This window comes from Haliotis asinina, chromosome 16, assembly GCF_037392515.1.
Source record: "Haliotis asinina isolate JCU_RB_2024 chromosome 16, JCU_Hal_asi_v2, whole genome shotgun sequence".
NCBI lineage: Eukaryota > Metazoa > Mollusca > Gastropoda > Lepetellida > Haliotidae > Haliotis > Haliotis asinina.
The window spans coordinates 44,441,895-44,466,809 of record NC_090295.1 but is presented as its reverse complement, the minus strand read 5'-3'; the positions used below and the strand labels follow the sequence as shown (position 1 = coordinate 44,466,809).

General features: G+C 36.3%; 1 protein-coding gene across 1 annotated transcript; it reads left to right on the top strand.

Annotated features, from left to right (window-relative positions):
- On the top strand, positions 1 to 24,611 carry LOC137268541 (E3 ubiquitin-protein ligase Midline-1-like). Its single transcript, XM_067803110.1, has 9 exons — positions 1 to 120; positions 16,277 to 16,903; positions 17,842 to 17,937; positions 18,784 to 19,014; positions 19,666 to 19,688; positions 20,153 to 20,280; positions 21,037 to 21,188; positions 22,110 to 22,320; positions 24,245 to 24,611. Exons 1-9 carry the CDS (start codon positions 1 to 3, stop codon positions 24,541 to 24,543), a joined length of 1,887 nt encoding a protein of 628 aa, XP_067659211.1. The 3' UTR covers positions 24,544 to 24,611.
- Positions 24,612 to 24,915: the final 304 nt, after the last annotated feature.

Genomic DNA, 24,915 nt, shown 5'->3' with positions numbered 1-24,915 from the left:
ATGGCAGCGCCGACTTACATGTATCATTTATGGAAAGTGTGGCGGCGTGAGGAATTGCCGTTGCAATACTCAATGGACTTGCTGGATTCTCCCCAGAGATACAGGTGCTCTTTCCTCGCTGTAAGTATCTTCATGTTGTCAGCTTTTTGTACAGGCTTCACAGCAGCATATAGGATCCAGTTTGCAATAATGCTTTAGTTAGACCATTTGAAGTAGATATTTGCAGGCAGTAAATAGAACAGGTATTTTTGGCTTCTGCAGTAGTTACAAATTGTCAGTTTTTACAATATTTTATTTGTTTATTTTCTTTTAAATACTGATCAAAATGTGTCTTGTTTGTATATTTTATGGCATGATGTAAGAGTGTTAGGGGAATTGGCCCCTATAGAACCAAGTATTGTTCTCCATTGGCTTGTCACTCCAGGATGAATAGTCCCATAGTCTGGATGGTCAGTGTCTGTCTGTTACGATTCCCATTTTAGAACACCAGTACTCTATGCCTGGCTTTCCAGGGACAGACAGGTTCCCAGCCCCTGATGGTTGTTCCCATGTTGGGATTCCCATGTTAGAATAGATCACTAATAATCCATGACATTTCTGAAACAACAGAAAGACTTCCTAGCACCGGAGGGTTGTTTCTCCGTGATTATTCCCAGGATACAATAGATCACCAATAATCCATGACATTTCTGAAACAACAGAAAGATTTCCTAGCACCGGAGGGTTGTTTCTCCGTGATTATTCCCAGGATACAATAGATCACCAATACCCCATGAATGTCCCTCAATGGAGGTTCTAACAACAGAAAGATTCCCCAGCACAGGAGGATTGTCTCCCTGTGGGGATTCCCACGTGATAAAACATATCACCAGTGCATAATGCGTAAACAGTCCATTGTTATTCCATGATAGCACAGGCACCACATGTCTGTCTCTCCATTTGTATTCTTGGGATGGAATAAGAAAATCACCCATCCTTGTCTTCTTGGGAGACCCCTGTGATGGCAGAATTGTGCATATTAAGAAGCAGTGTTTGCCCTGACACAGAAACCCTGTGAATTTGAAGCACAAGTTATCTGAAATACCTAGTGAATTTAGCAGCTTGTATCATTGTTGACGCAGTGCTACCCAGGGTCCTTAGTTCGGATAATCTAAATGCTTTTTAAAACTACTTAGTTTAATGTTTGCCTGCTCAGTGCTGATTAAATACCTGACCCTTTTTTAGTGGGGGTTTTAGTGAAAATTCCAAACTGAAAACATATCCATGACACCTTCTCATGACACCAGGGAGTCAGGAAGGGAAAAATACCATGAAGGCGTGTCTCATCAGTTACCTATTGTGGCCATATGTTCAAATGTGTTTTCAGACTGTTGACTTGCCTCTGCATGTGTTTGTGATGAATGCCATTTATGGGTCAGAATGCACCACCTTTTCTCAAGGCCCTTGGTATCGTCATTCATGTGTGTCATGTATAGTTGTGGGTTTTTTTTTCAATCCTGAAATTTCCACAGCCAGAAAAACTTTGGTACTGAACAATTATTCTGTCCTGGAATTCCCAGGTGGAAAAAAGGATTAAGTACCAGAAATCCTTAAAAATCAGATAAGGTATGAAGTGCCAATGAAAGATGTTTGCCCCCAGACGAGAACTTACGAACTGAGTGATATTGTGGGAACATTTTAGATTTGAATGTATGAGGATGACAAGCTGTATTTTACTCATGGTAGTAAAATCCAGATAGCTTGCTGTCTAGGATTCTTTGGGAGGATGTATGTTGACTGTACGCACAGGCAGGTCCACTGCTGTTATGTGTAGACATCAGTGGGTCATATATCAGTGTAGACATAGCCAGCATAAGTGTTCATATATATATCACCTGGCTGTGCACACAGACACTAATTCGTGCCTGCTTGGTCACGGTACAACTTTTAGTTGTTTACACGTCTTTGTTTGTGTTTCTTCAGTGATTTGCCCTATCAGATTCTCGACTTACATTTGTATGGTGTCTCTTTTTCATATTGACTTTTCCCAACCTGATTATAATACTTAGCTTGATCAATTTTTAGCCATCGTGTGAAGATCTGGGTTAGATTTGTTCTTGGCAATTCATAACTGTTGCTTACTTGGTTGACACATGTCAACGTGTCCCAATTACATTGATGGATGTTCATGATGTCCTTCACTGGAGTGTATGGTCCAGACTTGATTATATCACAGACTGGCATCATAGTGGAGCAACAGAAAATACAGCATTGAACAATAAGTTTTGAACTAGTAGCCTAGTGGTTTAAGTATTTGCTTGTCACTCAAAGACCCAGGTTCAATTCCCCACATGTACAATGTGTGATGTCCTTTCCTTGTGTCTCCCCACCATGCTATTGCTGGACTTTGTTAAAAGACTTTTATGTAAAACCATACACTTTTAGAGCAAAGTGTTTCATAGAAGAAAAAAAACCATAAATCAACCTGACAATAGTTTTTATATTTGCAATGTACTTCCTTGTGCACCTTGGCAAAATGTGTGAATAACAAGACATTTATTTCATCTGGCCACAAATGTGATCATGTGCAACATGTTGGATTTGTGTAGGCAGCTATCACTTCATGTTTAGCAACTTATAAGAAGCACTAAATAATTCAGCCTTAATAATAGATTCGAAAACTTTCAATGAGTAAACAGTGTAGTCCCAGTAAAAGTTCAGTCAGTTCTGAGATAGTTTGAACCAAATAAACAATTTAGGCGACCCCAGTTTCCACACTCCTCCTGCAGGCCCGCGTCTCCAAGTGGTTTGTTTGTGTACCCTTCCTGTTAACAATACACTGTTATACCACCTCCGTGAAAACCAAGAGCTTGATTACTTGGAGAGTTTTCGCTGATGAGAGGCAGGTCCGATAAGCCAGTGGAGAGGTCTGTGATTGGTGTAGTGTGTGCAGGCTGAAGGTAGGCAACACTGTAGTGTTGGACTTGATGTTCAAGTGCTGTTGTGTGTCTTTGTGTTGGAACACCGGGTGGAGAAGTATGGCTTGTATTGTGGGATACTGACCAGTCTGAGGAACTGTTAGTATGATCTGATTTGTGTGTCATTGTTTGTCATTTAGAGTCATGTTGGTGTAATATTTGCCCGAGGTAGGTGTGTTCTGGTTTTAGGATGTCAAATTTACTTATTGATTTTTGCATTTGTTTTATTAATGCTTTTTCCATTTCTTTTATTACATGTACCATGACAAGTCTTAATGTTACTAGTGTTAGAAGTTTACTTTACCTGTCTCCAAGCATGGATCTTTGTCCTTTCTTGGGCAAGTTTTACCTCCATATTTAAGTATGAGATAACGCCATTGTTATTTCATTTTAATTAGTTCATCTTGACGCAATGAACCACTGAAAACCTTAATTTGTCTGGTACTCAGTGAAACGAAGGAACTCAATTCAGGCCTTCATTAAGTTATGTTATTTGCACTGGTGCAACCAAAAGTTTTGCAAGTCAAGCTTTGATTTGTGAATTCACCTGAAAATCCATGTCGACAAATGAAAGAATACTATGTGTGAAAATGAAGAGAAATAAATGTGTAACTTAAAAGTTCAAAATATTGTGCAACCAGATTTAGGCTGGTACACCTATTGATTTATCTCAGGTTGCACCTAGTGCATGTAGGTTAGCATTTGTTAAGTCAAGCTGTGGACCTGTGAGGGTCTTGGGGTAGAATGGGCCTTCAGAAACCCATGCTTGCCATGAAAGGCGACTATGCTTGTCGTTAGAGGCAACTAATGGGATCGGGTGGTCAGGCTCGCTGACTTGGTTGACACATGTCATCGGTTCCAATTGCGCAGATCGATGCTTATGTTGTTGATCACTGGATTGTTTGGTCCAGACTCGATTATTTACAGACCGCCTCCATATAGCTGGAATATTGCTGAATGCGGTGTAAAACTAGTCACTCACTCACTAAATCAAGCCCAGCATTATTCAAGTTTTAATGGTCAAGAAGTGACCATCACCAGGTTGTCCCCAACTGCCATTTATCACAGTGTGGAAGTTAATCACTAATGGGAAACACTGTGTACTACACCAGTTATTACTTAATCAGGAAGTGCATTAGTCTGGGAGATTTTGCTCTGAGAATATCTTCCATTCTGCGTTAAACAGGGTTTCGCTGTTCAGTGGAAGATAAGCTATTAATCCAACAACAACTGTTATTGATTATCTGTCTGAGATATTGCTTAATCCTGTACCTGTGGTTAAGGATATGGAGCATTCATTCACAAGGGACACATAATCCAGTAGTGTGAGATTTGCATGATAGTTTTCTAAACTGCTGTTAAGTTTTGTGTAATGCAAACAGTGGCACAAAACATCATTCACTCACTTCAATTAATTGTACATGCTGTCATGAAATTAGTGTATATCATTGCGATATCACTATATGCCTCCCAGTTTTACAAGATTGAAATGTATTTATTTTGTTTTGAAGTTATTTGTATGTAATGAGAAATAGAGAATCTAACCTAAGTATCTACTGATATCAATTTATGTATCAACACGAGTTGATAGAGTAAAGAAATATACAAGACTTGCCGAGGATATTTTTGCCTTTATGAACAAGTGTTGATATAAATGATATCAGTAGACAGGAGGGTGAGATTCTGTTATCATCCAAAATCATTCTTCATTAGTTTTCAATGAAAAATGTACATCTCTGAACACAGCACTGGCATTAGATTTAAAGTGCAATTACGTCATAGCATTGTGACATCATCAAGTTCATGACATCATAGCATTGTCAGGGCATTGAGCAAAAATCTCCTGTGGAACACAGTTTTGTAGGATACAAGTTCTATAAAAGTGTATAAATGCATGTTTCTGTTCATCGATACAGAAATGTTGCATCAAACATCAAAAAGAAGATATCATTGGTAAAGTATTTTTCTTTTTTATTACTCACCGATGCCAAACACCAGTGTCAAACAGATCATATTTGTATGTAATAGATGTCAAACAGATCATATTTGTATGTAATAGATGTCAAACAGATCATATTTGTATGTAATAGATGTCAAACAGATCATATTTGTATGTAATAGATATCAAACAGATCATATTTGTATGTAAGATATCAAACAAATCATATTTGTATGTAATAGATGTCAAACAGATCATATTTGTATGTAATAGATGTCAAACAGATCATATTTGTATGTAATAGATGTCAAACAGATCATATTTGTATGTAATAGATATCAAACAGATCATATTTGTATGTAAGATATCAAACAAATCATATTTGTATGTAATAGATGTCAAACAGATCATATTTGTATGTAATAGATGTCAAACAGATCATATTTGTATGTAATAGATATCAAACAGATCATATTTGTATGTAATAGATGTCAAACAGATCATATTTGTATGTAATAGATGTCAAACAGATCATATTTGTATGTAATAGATGTCAAACAGATCATATTTGTATGTAATAGATGTCAAACAGATCATATTTGTATGTAATAGATATCAAACAGATCATATTTGTATGTAAGATATCAAACAAATCATATTTGTATGTAATAGATGTCAAACAGATCATATTTGTATGTAATAGATGTCAAACAGATCATATTTGTATGTAATAGATATCAAACAGATCATATTTGTATGTAAGATATCAAACAAATCATATTTGTATGTAATAGATGTCAAACAGATCATATTTGTATGTAATAGATGTCAAACAGATCATATTTGTATGTAATAGATATCAAACAGATCATATTTGTATGTAAGATATCAAACAAATCATATTTGTATGTAATAGATGTCAAACAGATCATATTTGTATGTAATAGATGTCAAACAGATCATATTTGTATGTAATAGATATCAAACAGATCATATTTGTATGTAATAGATGTCAAACAGATCATATTTGTATGTAATAGATGTCAAACAGATCATATTTGTATGTAATAGATGTCAAACAGATCATATTTGTATGTAATAGATGTCAAACAGATCATATTTGTATGTAATAGATATCAAACAGATCATATTTGTATGTAAGATATCAAACAAATCATGTTTGTATGTAATAGATGTCAAACAGATCATATTTGTATGTAATAGATGTCAAACAGATCATATTTGTATGTAATAGATATCAAACAGATCATATTTGTATGTAAGATATCAAACAAATCATATTTGTATGTAATAGATGTCAAACAGATCATATTTGTATGTAATAGATGTCAAACAGATCATATTTGTATGTAATAGATATCAAACAGATCATATTTGTATGTAAGATATCAAACAAATCATATTTGTATGTAATAGATGTCAAACAGATCATATTTGTATGTAATAGATGTCAAACAGATCATATTTGTATGTAATAGATATCAAACAGATCATATTTGTATGTAAGATATCAAACAAATCATATTTGTATGTAATAGATGTCAAACAGATCATATTTGTATGTAATAGATGTCAAACAGATCATATTTGTATGTAATAGATATCAAACAGATCATATTTGTATGTAAGATATCAAACAAATCATATTTGTATGTAATAGATGTCAAACAGATCATATTTGTATGTAATAGATGTCAAACAGATCATATTTGTATGTAATAGATATCAAACAGATCATATTTGTATGTAAGATATCAAACAAATCATATTTGTATGTAATAGATATCAAACAAATCATATTTGTATGTAATAGATATCAAACAGATCATATTTGTATGTAAGATATCAAACAGATCATATTTGTATGTAATAGATGTCAAACAGATCATATTTGTATGTAATAGATATCAAACAGATCATATTTGTATGTAATAGATATCAAACAGATCATATTTGTATGTAATAGATATCAAACAGATCATATTTGTATGTAATAGATGTCAAACAGATCATATTTGTATGTAATAGATATCAAACAGATCATATTTGTATGTAATAGATATCAAACAGATCATATTTGTATGTAATAGATATCAAACAGATCATATTTGTATGTAATAGATGTCAAACAGATCATATTTGTATGTAATAGATGTCAAACAGATCATATTTGTATGTAATAGATATCAAACAGATCATATTTGTATGTAATAGATGTCAAACAGATCATATTTGTATGTAATAGATGTCAAACAGATCATATTTGTATGTAATAGATATCAAACAGATCATATTTGTATGTAAGATATCAAACAAATCATATTTGTATGTAATAGATGTCAAACAGATCATATTTGTATGTAATAGATGTCAAACAGATCATATTTGTATGTAATAGATATCAAACAGATCATATTTGTATGTAAGATATCAAACAAATCATATTTGTATGTAATAGATGTCAAACAGATCATATTTGTATGTAATAGATGTCAAACAGATCATATTTGTATGTAATAGATATCAAACAGATCATATTTGTATGTAAGATATCAAACAAATCATATTTGTATGTAATAGATGTCAAACAGATCATATTTGTATGTAATAGATGTCAAACAGATCATATTTGTATGTAATAGATATCAAACAGATCATATTTGTATGTAATAGATGTCAAACAGATCATATTTGTATGTAATAGATGTCAAACAGATCATATTTGTATGTAATAGATGTCAAACAGATCATATTTGTATGTAATAGATGTCAAACAGATCATATTTGTATGTAATAGATATCAAACAGATCATATTTGTATGTAAGATATCAAACAAATCATATTTGTATGTAATAGATATCAAACAGATCATATTTGTATGTAAGATATCAAACAAATCATATTTGTATGTAATAGATGTCAAACAGATCATATTTGTATGTAATAGATGTCAAACAGATCATATTTGTATGTAATAGATATCAAACAGATCATATTTGTATGTAAGATATCAAACAAATCATATTTGTATGTAATAGATGTCAAACAGATCATATTTGTATGTAATAGATGTCAAACAGATCATATTTGTATGTAATAGATATCAAACAGATCATATTTGTATGTAAGATATCAAACAAATCATATTTGTATGTAATAGATGTCAAACAGATCATATTTGTATGTAATAGATGTCAAACAGATCATATTTGTATGTAATAGATATCAAACAGATCATATTTGTATGTAAGATATCAAACAAATCATATTTGTATGTAATAGATGTCAAACAGATCATATTTGTATGTAATAGATGTCAAACAGATCATATTTGTATGTAATAGATATCAAACAGATCATATTTGTATGTAAGATATCAAACAAATCATATTTGTATGTAATAGATATCAAACAAATCATATTTGTATGTAATAGATATCAAACAGATCATATTTGTATGTAAGATATCAAACAGATCATATTTGTATGTAATAGATGTCAAACAGATCATATTTGTATGTAATAGATATCAAACAGATCATATTTGTATGTAATAGATATCAAACAGATCATATTTGTATGTAATAGATATCAAACAGATCATATTTGTATGTAATAGATGTCAAACAGATCATATTTGTATGTAATAGATATCAAACAGATCATATTTGTATGTAATAGATATCAAACAGATCATATTTGTATGTAATAGATATCAAACAGATCATATTTGTATGTAATAGATGTCAAACAGATCATATTTGTATGTAATAGATATCAAACAGATCATATTTGTATGTAATAGATATCAAACAGATCATATTTGTATGTAATAGATATCAAACAGATCATATTTGTATGTAATAGATATCAAACAGATCATATTTGTATGTAATAGATATCAAACAGATCACATTTGTATGTAAGATATCAAACAAATCATATTTGTATGTAATAGATATCAAACAGATCATATTTGTATGTAAGATATCAAACAAATCATATTTGTATGTAATAGATATCAAACAGATCATATTTGTATGTAATAGATATCAAACAGATCATATTTGTATGTAATAGATATCAAACAGATCATATTTGTATGTAATAGATATCAAACATCATATTTGTATGTAATAGATATCAAACAGATCATATTTGTATGTAATAGATAACTCCAGAGATCCTGCATATCTGTGAGCATATTTTCAGAATTTCTCTTGGATTCCAATCAAAATGCCCTTACCAGACATTTTTTGGAAAACATTAATTCATATGTTATTAGGAATTTTTCTGCAACTTCAAAAGTATTTCAACATTGCTTTTGAAATTAACCATAACAGGGTCTAAAATTTTGGTCATGTTATCAGTGCAATACATAACATGTCTACAAAGCCCTTAAATTAATGTAACTTTGATAACATGAATTGAGAATTATTTGATTACAATTTGGGAATATTTACTGATACATGCTGTAGGCTTGGAAATGATTTATAGAGTCAGTCCAGGTAAATCCCAGAAGCCAGTAGTCCGACAGCATAGATTTCCCCCATGCAGGACTACAGGTAGATCAGCCGGGTAATGTGCATGAACCTGTACGTAACAATCAATCACTGACTCCGCTCGGTCTTTGTTAACCTGTAAAAGTATTTACCCAGCGTTTACACTGACTGAATGACTTCTTTTCACTGGTACCTGGTCCTACTTGTAAATGGGAGATAACTGGCCAGATAATCATCAGGGGGCATCTCAAAATATACAAACACATTTTAAGGTCATATAGCATAAGTTGTCACAAAAGGTGTTGATTTATGCAAATCTGTATTTGTTCTTTTGTGTTGCCTATGTGTTGTATGTTTGAGTTTTATCATGATGCGTTAGTGTTTTCACAATGGTGAATTATAGTGGTTGTGATTTAAGTCGTGATTGAAAGGAGCAACCATGGCCAAACAACATATTTTGGTGAGTGTTTGGAATAGATATACCACCAGCTACCCCCAGCATTGCAGATTCTTAGTCATGCTCCCATCATTAAGTGGTCATGTGAAATGAAGTTGAGTTGGACCACAGGCAAACTGTAGTGCAAATGTGGTTGCGCAGCGTAGAGAAAATGACCAGTCTTCATATATGCGAGCGAAGCAAGCTAAGGTTGGCAACGCACTTCCCTCGCTTCGATTCAAAAAGTATTTTTAATGCCATTTAAATATCGCCACCATCAAAGGTACACTGCCTTTTCCTCACTCGGTTGTATCCATTTCCTATCCCATGTATAATAATTACTCACATGAAATATGTTGGATTCAACAATTTGAACACCACTCGTGGTATTTAGATCGTTTTTCGCCTCCATTACCCCTGCCAGCTTCCGTTTCAAAGTAGTGTAGGAATAAGTTATTATTCCATACATCACTGGATTGTATGGTCCAGATTTGATTACTTGTCAGTAAATTGTCACATTGCTGTCCTATATTTTCCTGGAATATTTACTGTGGTGTTGACCACAGATCAACAACAGACCAACAACACACTCAATTTGATACACTAAGAGGTAAATGTTACAGTTTAATTTCTATTGGAGTATGGTGAATAAAATCAAGGATTTTGTCTTCATGTGTTAATGCGTTAGTTTCCATTTTTTGTGGAAATATGGTCTTATTGCAATTATGTGTTTAATATCTTGTATATGTATAGTGTATATTTTTTCATAGATTAATGCTACCAAGTTGATGTCATAATAAAGAATAGGCAATATTTAGCGGAAAGATATTGCAAATTCTTTATTATGACATCATATTATTTGAACAAATCAATAGAAAACTAAACCATATACATAAATAGTGTATTAACAATATTTTGAAATGTCTACGAAATCCAGCAGCAGACAGCAGAGTACTTACTCTCACAAGCGTATATTTTAGTTTTGACACTTTTGATACGTCCCCCAGATCTGATGCCAGCCTGCAGTGTAGTCTACTAATGGTGTTACCCATGGCGAGTGTGGACTGTAATTGAGGAATTAGTTGTTAATAGGAGAGTTAAGTATGCTTGAAGCTCAGACTTTGTTAGATATGGGATCTAGAACTCATTTGCCTGAGCCTTGCCCCAGGGTTAGAACAGAAGGGTCCAGTACTACTGACTTGTATACCCAGATACACCAGTATAAGATTGCATAACATACAAATTGAAAATATGTGATTTTCCATAAATTATACAATTTTTATTTGTTTCTTATCAAACCTGAAATGATGCATGGCTGTGGATGACAATATCATGTGATATCTTCGTTTCAGGATCATGTCATCATCTCATGATATCCTGGTTTAAGGATCCTTATCCACCTGTCATTTTTCATTGGCAGTAGTTGTTATAACCTGACAGTGACTTGCTTAGGGATTCACCTGAAAATATTGCTAGTAGTTGGGGTAGTTGTGTTGATTGGGATTTTAAGGCAAGAACACTTTATTTCTTGTTTTGATGGAAAAAATGTATAAAACAATCACCAGACAAAGAAATTATCCCCTTTAAATATTAAAAGTATTTTACTTTTGGCAGTTTATGAAGTGTATATGGAACAAACAAAACAGTCCAAAAATAATTTTCTGTTAGTTTACATTTTTAGCCATTAAAAACATTAGAATTATATTTTATGAGCTGGGAATTTTTTTCCTTACTCTTGAAAAAATCCTACAAGCAGATCCTTAAAAACAAGCAATAAAATTGGTCATGTCAAAAACACTTCAGGATGCTGGTAAATCTCATTTATCTTCAATGGTGCCAAAACAATTGTAGACAATGTGGATGTTTTGAAATAAAATATGTTGTCGATCCTGTAAACATTGTATGGATCCTAGACATTTGAGTTAATATGTCTTGATGTCCTGAGGAGGTGATCATTTTCTCCAGGATATAAATGGTCAGATATGTGTTTATGTCATCTCCTTAGTTCAGAGGATAGAAAGTCTGCAGGTAAGTAGGTCTGTGGTTTCATTTCCACCTGTGAGGAGATGGTGCTTGTTAACCGTGCCTTGATCTGTGCATTAAAAGAATCAAATATTTAGGGTGAGTGAGTGAGTATGGTATTTATGCCACTTTTAGTGATATTCCAGCAATATATCATTGCGGGGGACACCAGAAATGTGTCTCACACATTGACCCACGTGGGGATTCAGACCCTTTGGCATGACAAGCGAATGCTTTAAACACTAGACAACACCATGGCCCTTAAAAATTTTACAGGTCTTTGGCTTGAAGGGAGTGTTAATTATCACATCACTGGCATGAAGCAATATAGTATTGTATATCCAGTATCAATGAAATGAGTGTTGGCGTGCATTTCATTAACAGATCGGAGGTGGTGATTTAACACTGATCTGCTGTATATATCCCAACCAGTGCAAATGAAATGAGCAATGGTGGTGTGAGTTTCATAGGTAGAGGCGGTGAATTAACAATGCTGTGTCTCCCTAGTGAATAAATAAGCTTATATCCACTCCCCAATCATTGAGGGCAGTGGGTTCTGGCTTACACACCTGAATGCATTTACTAAGCAGAACTGTATAGAAATCAGCCGACTCCATTACTCTTTTGAACACAATGTAATGACATTCCTATGAAGCATGTACATTTCACTGTGCTGCTCAAACTAATCCAGTCTATTTCAATGAGTTCATATTGACATTTACTTTGAGTTCATGCTATAAATTTGTCAAGTGTGATACTGGATATTACACAATGTTAATTCATTGTGATATCGGCATGGCTAGACTGTCAGTGTTGAAATGGATTACGTTTGACATGGACGGAACAGCGGTATCTGAGTTTGACATTTGAAATTGATGACTTGAATTGACAGGTACACAATGCTACAGATGGTATTTAAGGTAAGATGTACACAGAAGCATGACTTTTTGTTTGGCAGTGTTGTACTGCCTGACACCAGCCGTTGTATAGACAACGGTTGGCTGTGTACAACATCTGATTGATGAAGATCACTACTTGTGTGTGTTTCTCTACATAATGTCTGTTTGTTTCCAAAATATTAAGGCTGTTCAACGCCTTTTGCTACATTGAGGAGCTTATGTCTATATTTTTATAGATATTGCAATATATTTCCAATAATATTTGTACGTGTTTGATGTGGCTTGAAAATGTAAACAAATGAGGAATTGGTAGCAATCTCGTGAGAACAGTACCTGTGTTGGTGAAGGTTATGTTGGATGGTATAGTGTGTATGTGTTATAAGTCTTGGTCTTGCATTTTGCACGTTAACATGACATGAAAGACCTTATTATGCGTTTGAGTCTGAATACTGATTTTTTTGTAAACAGGATAAAGTTAAACTTGCCATATTGAAACAATATTGGAAAGATCAGAAAGTGAAACTTTTTAATCAATGTGTAATGTTAGTAACTAGAAAAATTGAACACTTAAATATGCATTTGACTTTTATTATATTGGGACACAGTTGGAGATATAATTATTTAGATTTTGTGCTCAGTGTAATATAAGGGACCTAGCAAGATTTTATGACACACTGACATAAAGGAAGGATAGAACAAAGCTGCAAATACACCATATTTTGCATAATGGCACTGAACATTTATAACTGAATGCAACATTTAGCAATATTCCTGCAACTTTATAGTGGCATTCTGTGATTACTTGAATGCGGAACAGGCAATCCACATATTAAGAAATGTTCTTGTATTGTTGCCAAGCAGGAATGATGTCGTACAAGAATGTATATTGAAACATCACAACATGATGTAGAAAAAGAATTTCCATAAAATTTGTCAGTATTGAATTATCAAAACTCACATACCCATGAAATAAAAGTATTTATTTTCCTGAAACTTAGTCAGTATTGAATTATCTGTTTTAAATTCAGTCATGCTCAAGGATGTTATGTCATGTCCATGATAGATAAGAATTTTATTGTTTGGCTTGTGGTCTTGTAACCTGCTTCACTGATCAGCAAAGTGGGAAACAGAAACTTGCCAAAATATATTTTTATGAATGTTTAAAACCCTGATGTATGCTTACTCAATGAAAAGACACAAGGGTAAGCTTCCGTGTATCATCCAAAGTCAGCATTCAATCTTTTCAGTTTGTAGTCGGTAATAAACACTGTGTGAAAGTGTGTGTAAAACGTCAGCTAACCTGACAAGCTACAGTGGCATAGAGAGTACTTAGTTAAGATTGGACATCATAGTTAATGATGACATCACAATGATCTGCAAGGCTTTGTGAGGTAGTTTCATTGTAGTAATATATCCTATTATCCTATATCTGTGATCTCACCCAAACAATACAAAATCAATATCATGGATTTACAGGGCGCAACTTCTTGTGTCCTATGTGCATAAAAATCAACAACGGATGCAATGGAATAGATATTAATGTGTCGACAGGGACGCACAAAAAGTTCATACTCTTTTGAATGTTGATCAAGTAAGAATTAGTTATCGCTGAATCTGAACCCAGCTGGGTTATGAGATGATGTGCAGTTTAATTACTGTGATGATCATGATACACAATACAACATAGTATTAATAATAATATCTAAGAGTCTGTGACCCCCATTTTATAGTCCAGGACCCCAGAAAATTAAGAGTATGAGTCCCAGGGACCCTCAATTACAGGAGTCAAGGCAAATCCCTGCAATGTTAATTTTTATATCTATCTCTTGCGCTATTGCTTGAACATTGCTCCGAGCCACTTAAAACTCTGCTTCAGTGTAACATATTTCTAGACAGATTATATTTGGATCTTATTAGGTAGATCTTAAGAGTCTTATCAATGCAGTTAGGTAGAGGACTTACTGGAGGTGATAGGGGTTTCAACACCTGCCTGCTACAACCTTTATGACTAATACTTGACAGATTATGACAATACCGCCAGGCTCAGATTCACAACAATCTTGCGGCTCCATTGCTTGGGAAATTAATACTCAAAGTGTCAATATGACTCCATGACAGTGGCCCTGCCATTAAGTCATGTCATGTGTGTTAATACAATATTATAACACTGTATAAAGGTTATGGGTTAATTAAGCTTGTACTCCACATGGGTACAATGTGTGAAGCCAGTTTCTATGGTCCCTGCTGTGATATTGCTGGAGTGTTGCTAAAAGGGGTGTAAAACCCAACTTACTCACTCACTCAATAGGTCCATCATTAGGTGGCATTATAGACTCTCTTGATTCACGTGACTGAACTTCTTTGTTGTTGTAGTAATAGTTATGATGATAATAACAATCTGTTAGTCACTTTTTCCATGCTGAATAGTGAGCTCAAAGATATGAGTGTACGTGAATTGTATTCTCAGCTCAATGGGAAGTATACGTCCAAAACTGTCTCATGAGGCAGCAGATTTACAATGACTTAGCAGTCCTTTCCCCTCCTGGTACCCATTTACTGCTGTGTGAGGATAGTGTATGCAAACTTCCATAAGATAAATAAAAGTAATGTTGACAGAATGAAAGCAGAAAAAAAAATTGAAACACAAAAAATCTGTATACTTTTAGTGTTTTCTTATGAGAGCTTTGCATGTAGAGAAGGTCTAACATTATCAGTAGTTATTAGCAACCATATCGGTAGTTTATAAATACCATAAAGTCTGTCTGTGACTGTGTGTTTGTGTGCCTGGGATTTTATTTGTGTATTCCAGATGCAATGATGTTGACCTAAATACATGAGTCTGGTCCAGACAATCCAGTAAATGATATTGTTGATGGATTTGATGGAGCTAGGTCTCCCACAGGCAGTGTTTCCAGTACTTTGATTTGGCAGGTGGCCATCAGGGCCCGCTGCTGACTGACAGCTCTAAAATCTACAGACCCTGAATGTAATAATTATAATCATACATTGTGACAGCTAATAATTATACATTGTGACAGCTAAGTTGGACAGTCAATGATGTCATAAACATACTTAATGCACACAGTGACTGTCAGAACAAATTAAGAAGCTTCAGACATATAATGAATATCACTTTCCATGTTATGACAGCTATTCCAGCCTAAATATGGATCACAACTATTTGTAACTGTTAGCATTCTGAATTTCAAAAGATCATATGAAAATACATTTTAGGAGGTAGTTAGTTCATTTTCACTCTGAATGATAAAAATGCCGCCAGTGAACCATTTTTATTATCATCTTCAATCAGGACATTATACATGAGCAGATTAAGGTAGCCTGAATATTGTAAATCTATGGTGCAATAGGTCAATATTGCAAAAGCAGTTATCATTAAGGAGCCACAGTTATTTTGATCTTTACTCTTTTTTTCAGCGCTAATTAAAGAGTAAACTAAACAGTTAGTCATATTTGTTATGTATTTGTTATGTTTTTGCAGAGGCGTCGGTCCAGTTTAGGCCGGACCATGGAGGTTGATAGTGACCTACAGTGTCCCATTTGTCTTGAGCTGTTCAACTATCCCATAATCCTCCCCTGCTCTCACATCCTGTGCCGATCCCCGTGTGCAGAGAATCTGTTTGACTTTGACTTCATCCGCTGCCCAGTGTGCCGTGACAATTGTTACATCAGTGGAGGCATCTCAAGTCTTCCAAGAGTTATCACCCTTGAGAACATAATTGACAAGTACAAGGCTGAACGACGTAAGGACCGGGAAGAAAAGGAAGCTCTTGCTATCAGCTCAGAAACATCATCTGATGGAATTTTGTGCCAGTTGTGTGAGATTTCCCCCAGACTTGCAACAAAGTCCTGTTTGGACTGCAATGCATCTTACTGCTCAAACTGTCTCCGTTTGTCACATCCAAACAGAGAACCATTCACAGATCATGAACTGGTTGAACCCCGGAAAGAGCTGCGGGCATCATTAGCATTATGCTCTGAACACGGAGAAGCTCTGAGCTTGTTCTGCTATCAGTGCCGGCGGCCATTTTGTCTGGCATGTGATGAAGCTGAACTTCATGTTGACCACCCCACTGTCTCCATTGAAGAGGGATACGCAAAACTGAAAGTAAGTACATTAATGTTGATTTACTCAGTCACATGGCTCCCACCAGACCTAGAAAACCTGGAAATTTCACATGCCATTTTCCAATCTTGGAAAAAACCTGGAATTTAAAGAAAGACCTGGATGAAATTATAGAACAATCTTAGGTTTTTTGTCTAATGAAATTGTACATCATACAGTGCTACAAGGGCTAATTTAGTCATCAACATATGAATCTGGATTAGTATGCATATAATATGTTAATACTTGTTTAAATACATGTGACCCGTGAAGGTCCTGGGGTAGAATAGGCCTTCAGCAATCCATGCTTACCATAAGCTCAGAAATGTAGTACGGTAACTGGCCTATATGAACAGAAGTTAAGGTGAGTGTTATCATGCAATGTGTCTGCAGTTTACACTGTAGCATATCAAACCTTTATGACTTTAAATAACATGTTTTATTTTGGTTACATGTCAATAAGATAGCTGAAACATTAAAGAAAAATTGCTGCACTTGATGTTTCATTTATATTATGTCATCTCATCATAGAGGTGTGGACAACTGTAAAGGGAGATCGGAGACTGCATTGACGACGTTTCATTTCAAACACAGTAATATATGTTAAGAGGAATCAAAATACCCTAGAACATATGTTGTTGTATCTTGAAACAACACACTATTTATCCGAAAAATCGTAGAATTTTTTATCACAAAAACATGGGAACCTTGAGTTAGTTTTTAAGGCATTATTTGTTTTGAGTTTAGTTTTATACAACATATGCTCCTATGTTTCACTAAAAGCCCAGTGATCTCAATCCGCCAGAATGTTAAATAATGGATTTAAATAAAACAAGGTCTAGATGTTGACTTTTTAATAACTGACAAACTCAAATCTGTGTGAAGTAGAATAGACTGAACCATCATTCCAAGGATATTGAATTAGATGTTGTTGTTCTCAGCTGAACCTGAAGGAGAGACTGGAGCGACTCACCGACAGCCAGTGCAAGATGATGACTACCCTCAAACTGCAGCAGGATCACCTCAAGGACATGCAGGTATGTTATAGACAGGATCACCTCAAGGACATGCAGGTATGTTATAGGCGGGATCACCTCATGGACATACAGGTATGTTATAGGCGGGATCACCTCAAGGACATGCAGGTATGTTATAGACAGGATCACCTCAAGGACATGCAGGTATGTTGTATATAGGGTCACCTCTATTACATTCAGGTATGTTATATATAGCGTCACCTCAAGGACATGCAGGTATGTTGTATGTAGGGTCACCTCAAGGACATACAGGCATGTTGTATATAGGGTCACCTCAAGGACATGCAGGTATGTTGTATATAGGATCATCTCAAGGACATGAAGGTATGTTGTATATATAGGATTACTTCAATGACATGCAGGTATGTATGTAGGATCATGTCAAGAACTTGTAGGTACATTATGTGTAATTCCAGATGTAAGCACATAAGGACATACAGGTATGTTATATGGAGGATCATCTGAAGGACAAAATAGTGTGGTATATTTACAATCACTTCCAGGACATACAGGCATATTACATTTACTTACAAGGGTGTGGGGATGTTTTACTCACCACATGCCTTAAGAAAACATGCAGGCTATGGATATGACAACCATTGTTATTTCAAAGTTGATTAGAATTAGATTTAGGTTTTGACATATTTTGTTGTCATTCTTTAACTTGTTTCTACTAACAAGTTTAAAGTGATGATCTCTTAATCCAATTTGTTATTGCTTAGAATGTCCAAATGAAATAAAATGTCCAGAAACAAATTGCGTAGGATATTGTGAAAACAGTGTAAGCAGTGACTCCTCACATATTTGTGGAACAGCTTGACTTATTAAGAAATGTTTTTCCCCTAGCTGCTGGTAGACAGGAAGCGTGATGATATCAACATGCAGTGTGACTCTCTGCTGGCAGAGGTAGAAAACAAGCGCAGTTTCTTCCTGGCCGATCTTGAGAACGAGGAGCGTGTCCGACAGAATACTGTGGAGGAAGTCATTAAGCTGTTTGAGAAGATCCTGGGATCCTCACAAAGTCTTCAGACTTACACCGAAGACATACTGAAGCGGGATCCTGCTTCTTTCCTGGAGGTGAGACAACGAGTGGAACAGTCCATGGGCTTATCCTTTGCCTGGGTACCAGTGTTAGCACCCTTGGCACTCTACACAGATCTTCACATCACCACATCACCAACTTTATGACATTCCATAAAGTACCCACAGCAGCACAGTTGATTTTGTTGGTGGTTTGTGGTTTGCAAATCGCAAATGGGCTCTTTTTTATATCAGAGGTCTATTTTCAAAAGTAAATCAGTTGCCTGTCAAACATCCCATGTAAGTCACATGTATGTACGTGTATGTATGCAAATGCATTCTTGTACCAGTCTATCTTCATGCAGGTTTTATAATCCCCCCACCTCAAAGTGAGATCCTGAAATCGTAAGAGATTTTATGAATGCATGATGCAATTACTAGGTGAGTTGAGGATGAAGAGTTATCTCCCTTGATGTGTCAGCATATGTTACTGAAACTTTATTCCTGTTTTCTAATCGTTACTTTTGACTATATTTCTCTGGTAGAAGTAATCCTGTGGAGCAATTTTAAGCAGGAAAGTCATTCCATGATGCAATTATGTTGACATTATTTGATATTTGTAATTCCACAGAGGACTCAATTACTGTCACCTGCTTCTACTACTCTAACACCTGACTTGCATGTATTTTTCGGTTTACTGTTTTTCAGGTTGCTTCAGCACTGAATGAAAGGTACGATAACAATCTTATGAACTTCCTATTCTGTAAATATCTTTATCAGTCATGATATAAAAGTATCTGGGATCATAAAGTATATATGTCTGTTGTGAGGACAATAGGTAACTTGTCTAAACACCTGAACATGCTCACTTTCAGCTAGATGCATTATCAGCATCAAGGTTCAGGCAAAGCAGTAAATATGCAGCAATTGTCAAGTAACACACAACATGTGATTAAACAGGATCTGTTTATATATCTATGATACAAATAAGTTCTCTGGTGTACATTGGTCATGTTTCCGAGTGGCGCCCTGGGATTTCCCATCGATATCCCTGACTTACAGTAGAGATGTTTCCCCCTGACATGGTGTTGTTTCCCTGCCTAATAGTAGTCATATTTCATTACATTGTTTCTCTGACATCCTGACATCTCCTGTCATAAGTTGTATCCTTGACTTACTGTTTATTTCTGTCCAGGATATCCAAGGCAGAGACTGACTGTGAGAGTTGCCAGTACCAGCCATGTGACCTTGGTAGCCTCAAGGCTAAGATAGTAGATTTCAAGAGGGAGAAGGCAGCACTGAGGGATCTTCACTACCTGACAGGTGAGATCACTGGATCATTGAGATATGAACTCATAGACGGGTGAGATATCTTTATAACGTGGTGAGATAGTTCTAATAGATCAGTGAGACATAACAATGTAGAAAAATGAGATCATATTATTAGTCTGTGGTAGATCAAAATTTTGTTTGAATGTTTTGGTACTTACATATCCTTGTAGGAAGGCCAGTGAGATATGAAGTAATAGACAGGTGAGATTCTTTTGTGAGGTGCGTGAGAAACAAATCAAATGACAGTTGACATCACCATATAAAATCAGTGAGACATGAATTAGTGAGTGAGTGAGTCTAGTTTTACTCCTGCATTCAGCAATATTTCAGCTACATGGCGGCGGTCTGTAAGTAATCGAGTCTGGACCACACAGTCCAGTGATCAACATCATAAGCATTGATATATGCAATTGAGAACATGTCAACCAAGTAATCGAGTATGTTTTAACAAGCATAGCTGCCTTTTGTGGCAAGCATGGGTTGCTGAAGGCCTGTTCTACCTCAGACCTTCACATATTAGTAGACATGTGACATTATATTACTGAATCAGTGAAACATGAATGCCTAAATAGATGAGATCACTTTATGAAGTCGGTGAGATATATATTAGTAGAAAAGGGTGAGATCAAATCATCGAGGAAGTACATTCTTGAGTGTGACATCTAATGTTTAGGATCACACTTCCTCAGTATGACAGACTGACCATATATACCAGGAATAACTAAACAAACATCCATGTTGTTGCAGCCCCCTCCACCCCCATCATTGATGTGACCAAGTGTTCCCGTAGTGAAGACGCAGTAGCTCTAGTGGTGTCGTCATCCAAGATGTGCCAGGAGGTCATTGACAGCTATGAACTCCGCTACTGCACTGAGGAACAAAAGAGTGTAGGAATAGAGGTATGATGTCCACTGTGTGAAGTTGCTACTATTGATTATGTACATGTTACAGTCCTACATAGAGATCAAGCTGTTGGTAGTTTTGATAAATGCAGTTTTTTGGTAGTTTGGAGTCCCATGATTAACTCCACAATTAACTTGTTGCCCTGTTTGATTTATTAACATCCTCCATTTAATGATGAACACTGTTTGACATGTGTACTCCTGTTTTTTTTCCCCTCACCCATCTCTCAATATGTAATCATTTACAGATTTTTTTTTTTTATGACTTCCATGGAAATGATTTAGTTTTCTTCGTTTCCATGAAAATGTTTTTGAACTTAATCTTAGAAGGGAGGGGTGGTCTTCACAACTTGAAAAACATTCAGTGTCTTTCACCAAAACTTTGTACATATATCAAACAGAAAATGGTGCCTTTTGCTATTTACAAATATTTGTCATTTCTATTTAATCTTGGCCTCTTGTAAACATTTTAGTCTCAGTCGCAAAAGGGAGGAGTTTGTTTTCATTTCCGGAGCACAATTTGAAAACGGTTCAATATCTTTCAAAAAGAAGTGGTGCCTTTTGCTATTTACAGATTTATATTTTTCATGACTTCATGGAAATGATTTGAACTTAGTCCAAACAAACCAACTTTTTGTCAGTAACTGTCAGATGATTTGTCTTTCAAGTTTGTTGGGCCCAGGGGGGATTTGTCATCTTCTGATGACTCTTGTTTATCTGTTTCTACAGAATTTAAATGCAAAACAGTGAATACAAAGCCAGGTGAAAAATTAATGATCTTAATGCTGTTTAAAACATCTTTCTCACTAGTGAATTAATAATATTTTAAATTTTTAACAAACAGTCTCAGAGAATGAAGCTTCCAGACTGAATGTATGTATTTGTCCATTGTGTGACACATTTTCTTTTATGTGGCAGGACACAGTGACTGTGAGGAGCTGCCCCGAAGACCGGCAGATCATCAAGGGCTTGAGTCAGAGCAGCAGCTGTGAGGTCTTGCTCCTGGAGAATCTGTACCGAGCCACCACCTACTACTTCTGTCTGTCTGCTGTCAACTCAAGTGGGAAGAGTGCCAACTCAGAGGTCGTGCAGTGTCGCACTCTCAGTCAGAGTGAGAGTGTTGTCCCAGGTATGTTGAGGTGGTGCAGTGTCGCACTCTTAGTCAGAGTGAGAGTGTTGTCCCAGGTATGTTGAGATGGTGCAGTGTCGCACTCTCAGTCAGAGTGAGAGTGTTGTCCCAGGTATGTTGAGGTGGTGCAGTGTCACACTCTTAGTCAGAGTGAGAGTGTTGTCCCAGGTATGTTGAGATGGTGCAGTGTCGCACTCTCAGTCAGAGTGAGAGTGTTGTCCCAGGTATGTTGAGGTGGTGCAGTGTTGCACTCTTAGTCAGAGTGAGAGTGTTGTCCCAGGTATGTTGAGATGGTGCAGTGTCACACTCTTAGTCAGAGTGAGAGTGTTGTCCCAGGTATGTTGAGGTGGTGCAGTGTCGCACTCTCAGTCAGAGTCTAGTCGGCAGTGTCCAGGGTATAGTGCCATAGTCGAAGTGAGAAACAAAAAGAATGTAGTGTTCATAGAAGACCATAGAAGTCTTTGTTTTACTCTATGTATATTTAACACTGAAGGCCAGCTTTGTAAAAAACTTTTGGACTAGTCATGCTTTAAACCAGTATGTACTTTATGATTGTAACAGATGTTTCAGTGCCAGTGATCCTGGAGATGCTGTGCCCCTGCTTTATGATTGCAACATGTGTTTCAGTGCCCATGATCCTGTAGACATTGTGCCACCACTTTATGATTGTAACATGTTTCAGTGCAGGTTCTTCTGGAGATGTGCCACCACTTTATGATTGTAACATGTTTCAGTGCAGGTTCTTCTGGAGATGTGCCACCACTTTATGATTGTAACATGTTTCAGTGCAGGTTCTTCTGGAGATGTGCCACCACTTTATGATTGTAACATGTTTCAGTGCAGGTTCTTCTGGAGATGTGCCACCACTTTATGATTGTAACATGTTTCAGTGCAGGTTCTTCTGGAGATGTGCCACCACTTTATGATTGTAACATGTTTCAGTGCAGGTTCTTCTGGAGATGTGCCACCACTTTATGATTGTAACATGTTTCAGTGCAGGTTCTTCTGGAGATGTGCCACCACTTTATGATTGTAACATGTGTTTCAGTGCCAATGATCCTGGAGACATTGAGCCCCTGCCTTTAAGATTGTATCATGTTTCAATGCCAGTAATCCTGGAGATGCTGTGTCCCACATTATGGTTGCAACATGTTTTAGTGCTGGTGATGCTGGAGACATTGTGCCACCACTTTATGATTGTAACATGTTTCAGTGTTGGTGCTCCTGGAGACGTGCCACCACTTTATGTTTGTAACATGTGTTTCAGTGCCGGTGATCCTGGAGACATTGAGCCCCTGCCTTTAAGATTGTATCATGTTTCAATGCCAGTAATCCTGGAGATGCTGTGTCCCACAGTATGGTTGCGACATGTTTTAGTGCTGGTGATGCTGGAGACATTGTGCCACCACTTTATGATTGTAACATGTTTCAGTGTTGGTGCTCCTGGAGACGTGCCACCACTTTATGTTTGTAACATGTGTTTCAGTGCCGGTGATCCTGGAGACATTGAGCCCCTGCCTTTAAGATTGTATCATGTTTCAATGCCAGTAATCCTGGAGATGCTGTGTCCCACATTATGGTTGCGACATGTTTTAGTGCTGGTGATGCTGGAGACATTGTGCCACCACTTTATGATTGTAACATGTTTCAGTGCAGGTGCTTCTGGAGACGTGCCACCACTTTATGATTGTAACATGTGTTTCAGTGCCAATGATCCTGGAGACATTGAGCCCCTGCCTTTAAGATTGTATCATGTTTCAATGCCAGTAATCCTGGAGATGCTGTGTCCCACATTATGGTTGCGACATGTTTTAGTGCTGGTGATGCTGGAGACATTGTGCCACCACTTTATGATTGTAACATGTTTCAGTGTTGGTGCTCCTGGAGACGTGCCACCACTTTATGTTTGTAACATGTGTTTCAGTGCCGGTGATCCTGGAGACATTGTGTCGCCGCTTCATGTCATCCATACAGGTGTGCAGCTCCAGCCCCCTGGATGTTGCCATCGAGCAGAAGATCTCCCACTTCCTGCTGTATCGGCCGTCAGGCCAGGGCCAACACGGTCTCTGGAAGAGTGTGTCTCTGTATGGGCGCCAGGAACATCGTGTGTTTGGCTTGGAGCCCAACACGGAATATGACTTTGTGATAATGGCATGTAACTCTCGTGGGGAATGTCAGCTTTCTAACAGAGTCTCACTTCAGACAGAGCTGTCTGCTATTTGATGCCGGAGAAGGTTGTGAGAACAGTTTCACTACAGACAGAGCTGTCTGATATTTAGTTCTGCTGAAGATTGTGATAAGTCTCAGAACAGACAGAACTACTGTCTGATATTTATTTCTGTGGACAAGTGTGATGTTTCTTAACAGACAAAACTACTGTCTGATATTTAGTTCTGTTGGAGATTGTGATAAGTCTCAGAGGAGACGGAACTACTGTCTGATATTTAATTCTGTTTAAGATAGTGAGAAGTCTTGGAACAGACAAAACTACTGTCTGATATTTAGTTCTGTGGAAGAATGTGATAAATCTCAGAATAGACAGAACTACTGTCTGATATTTATTTGTTGAAGTTAGTGATAACAGTCACACTACAG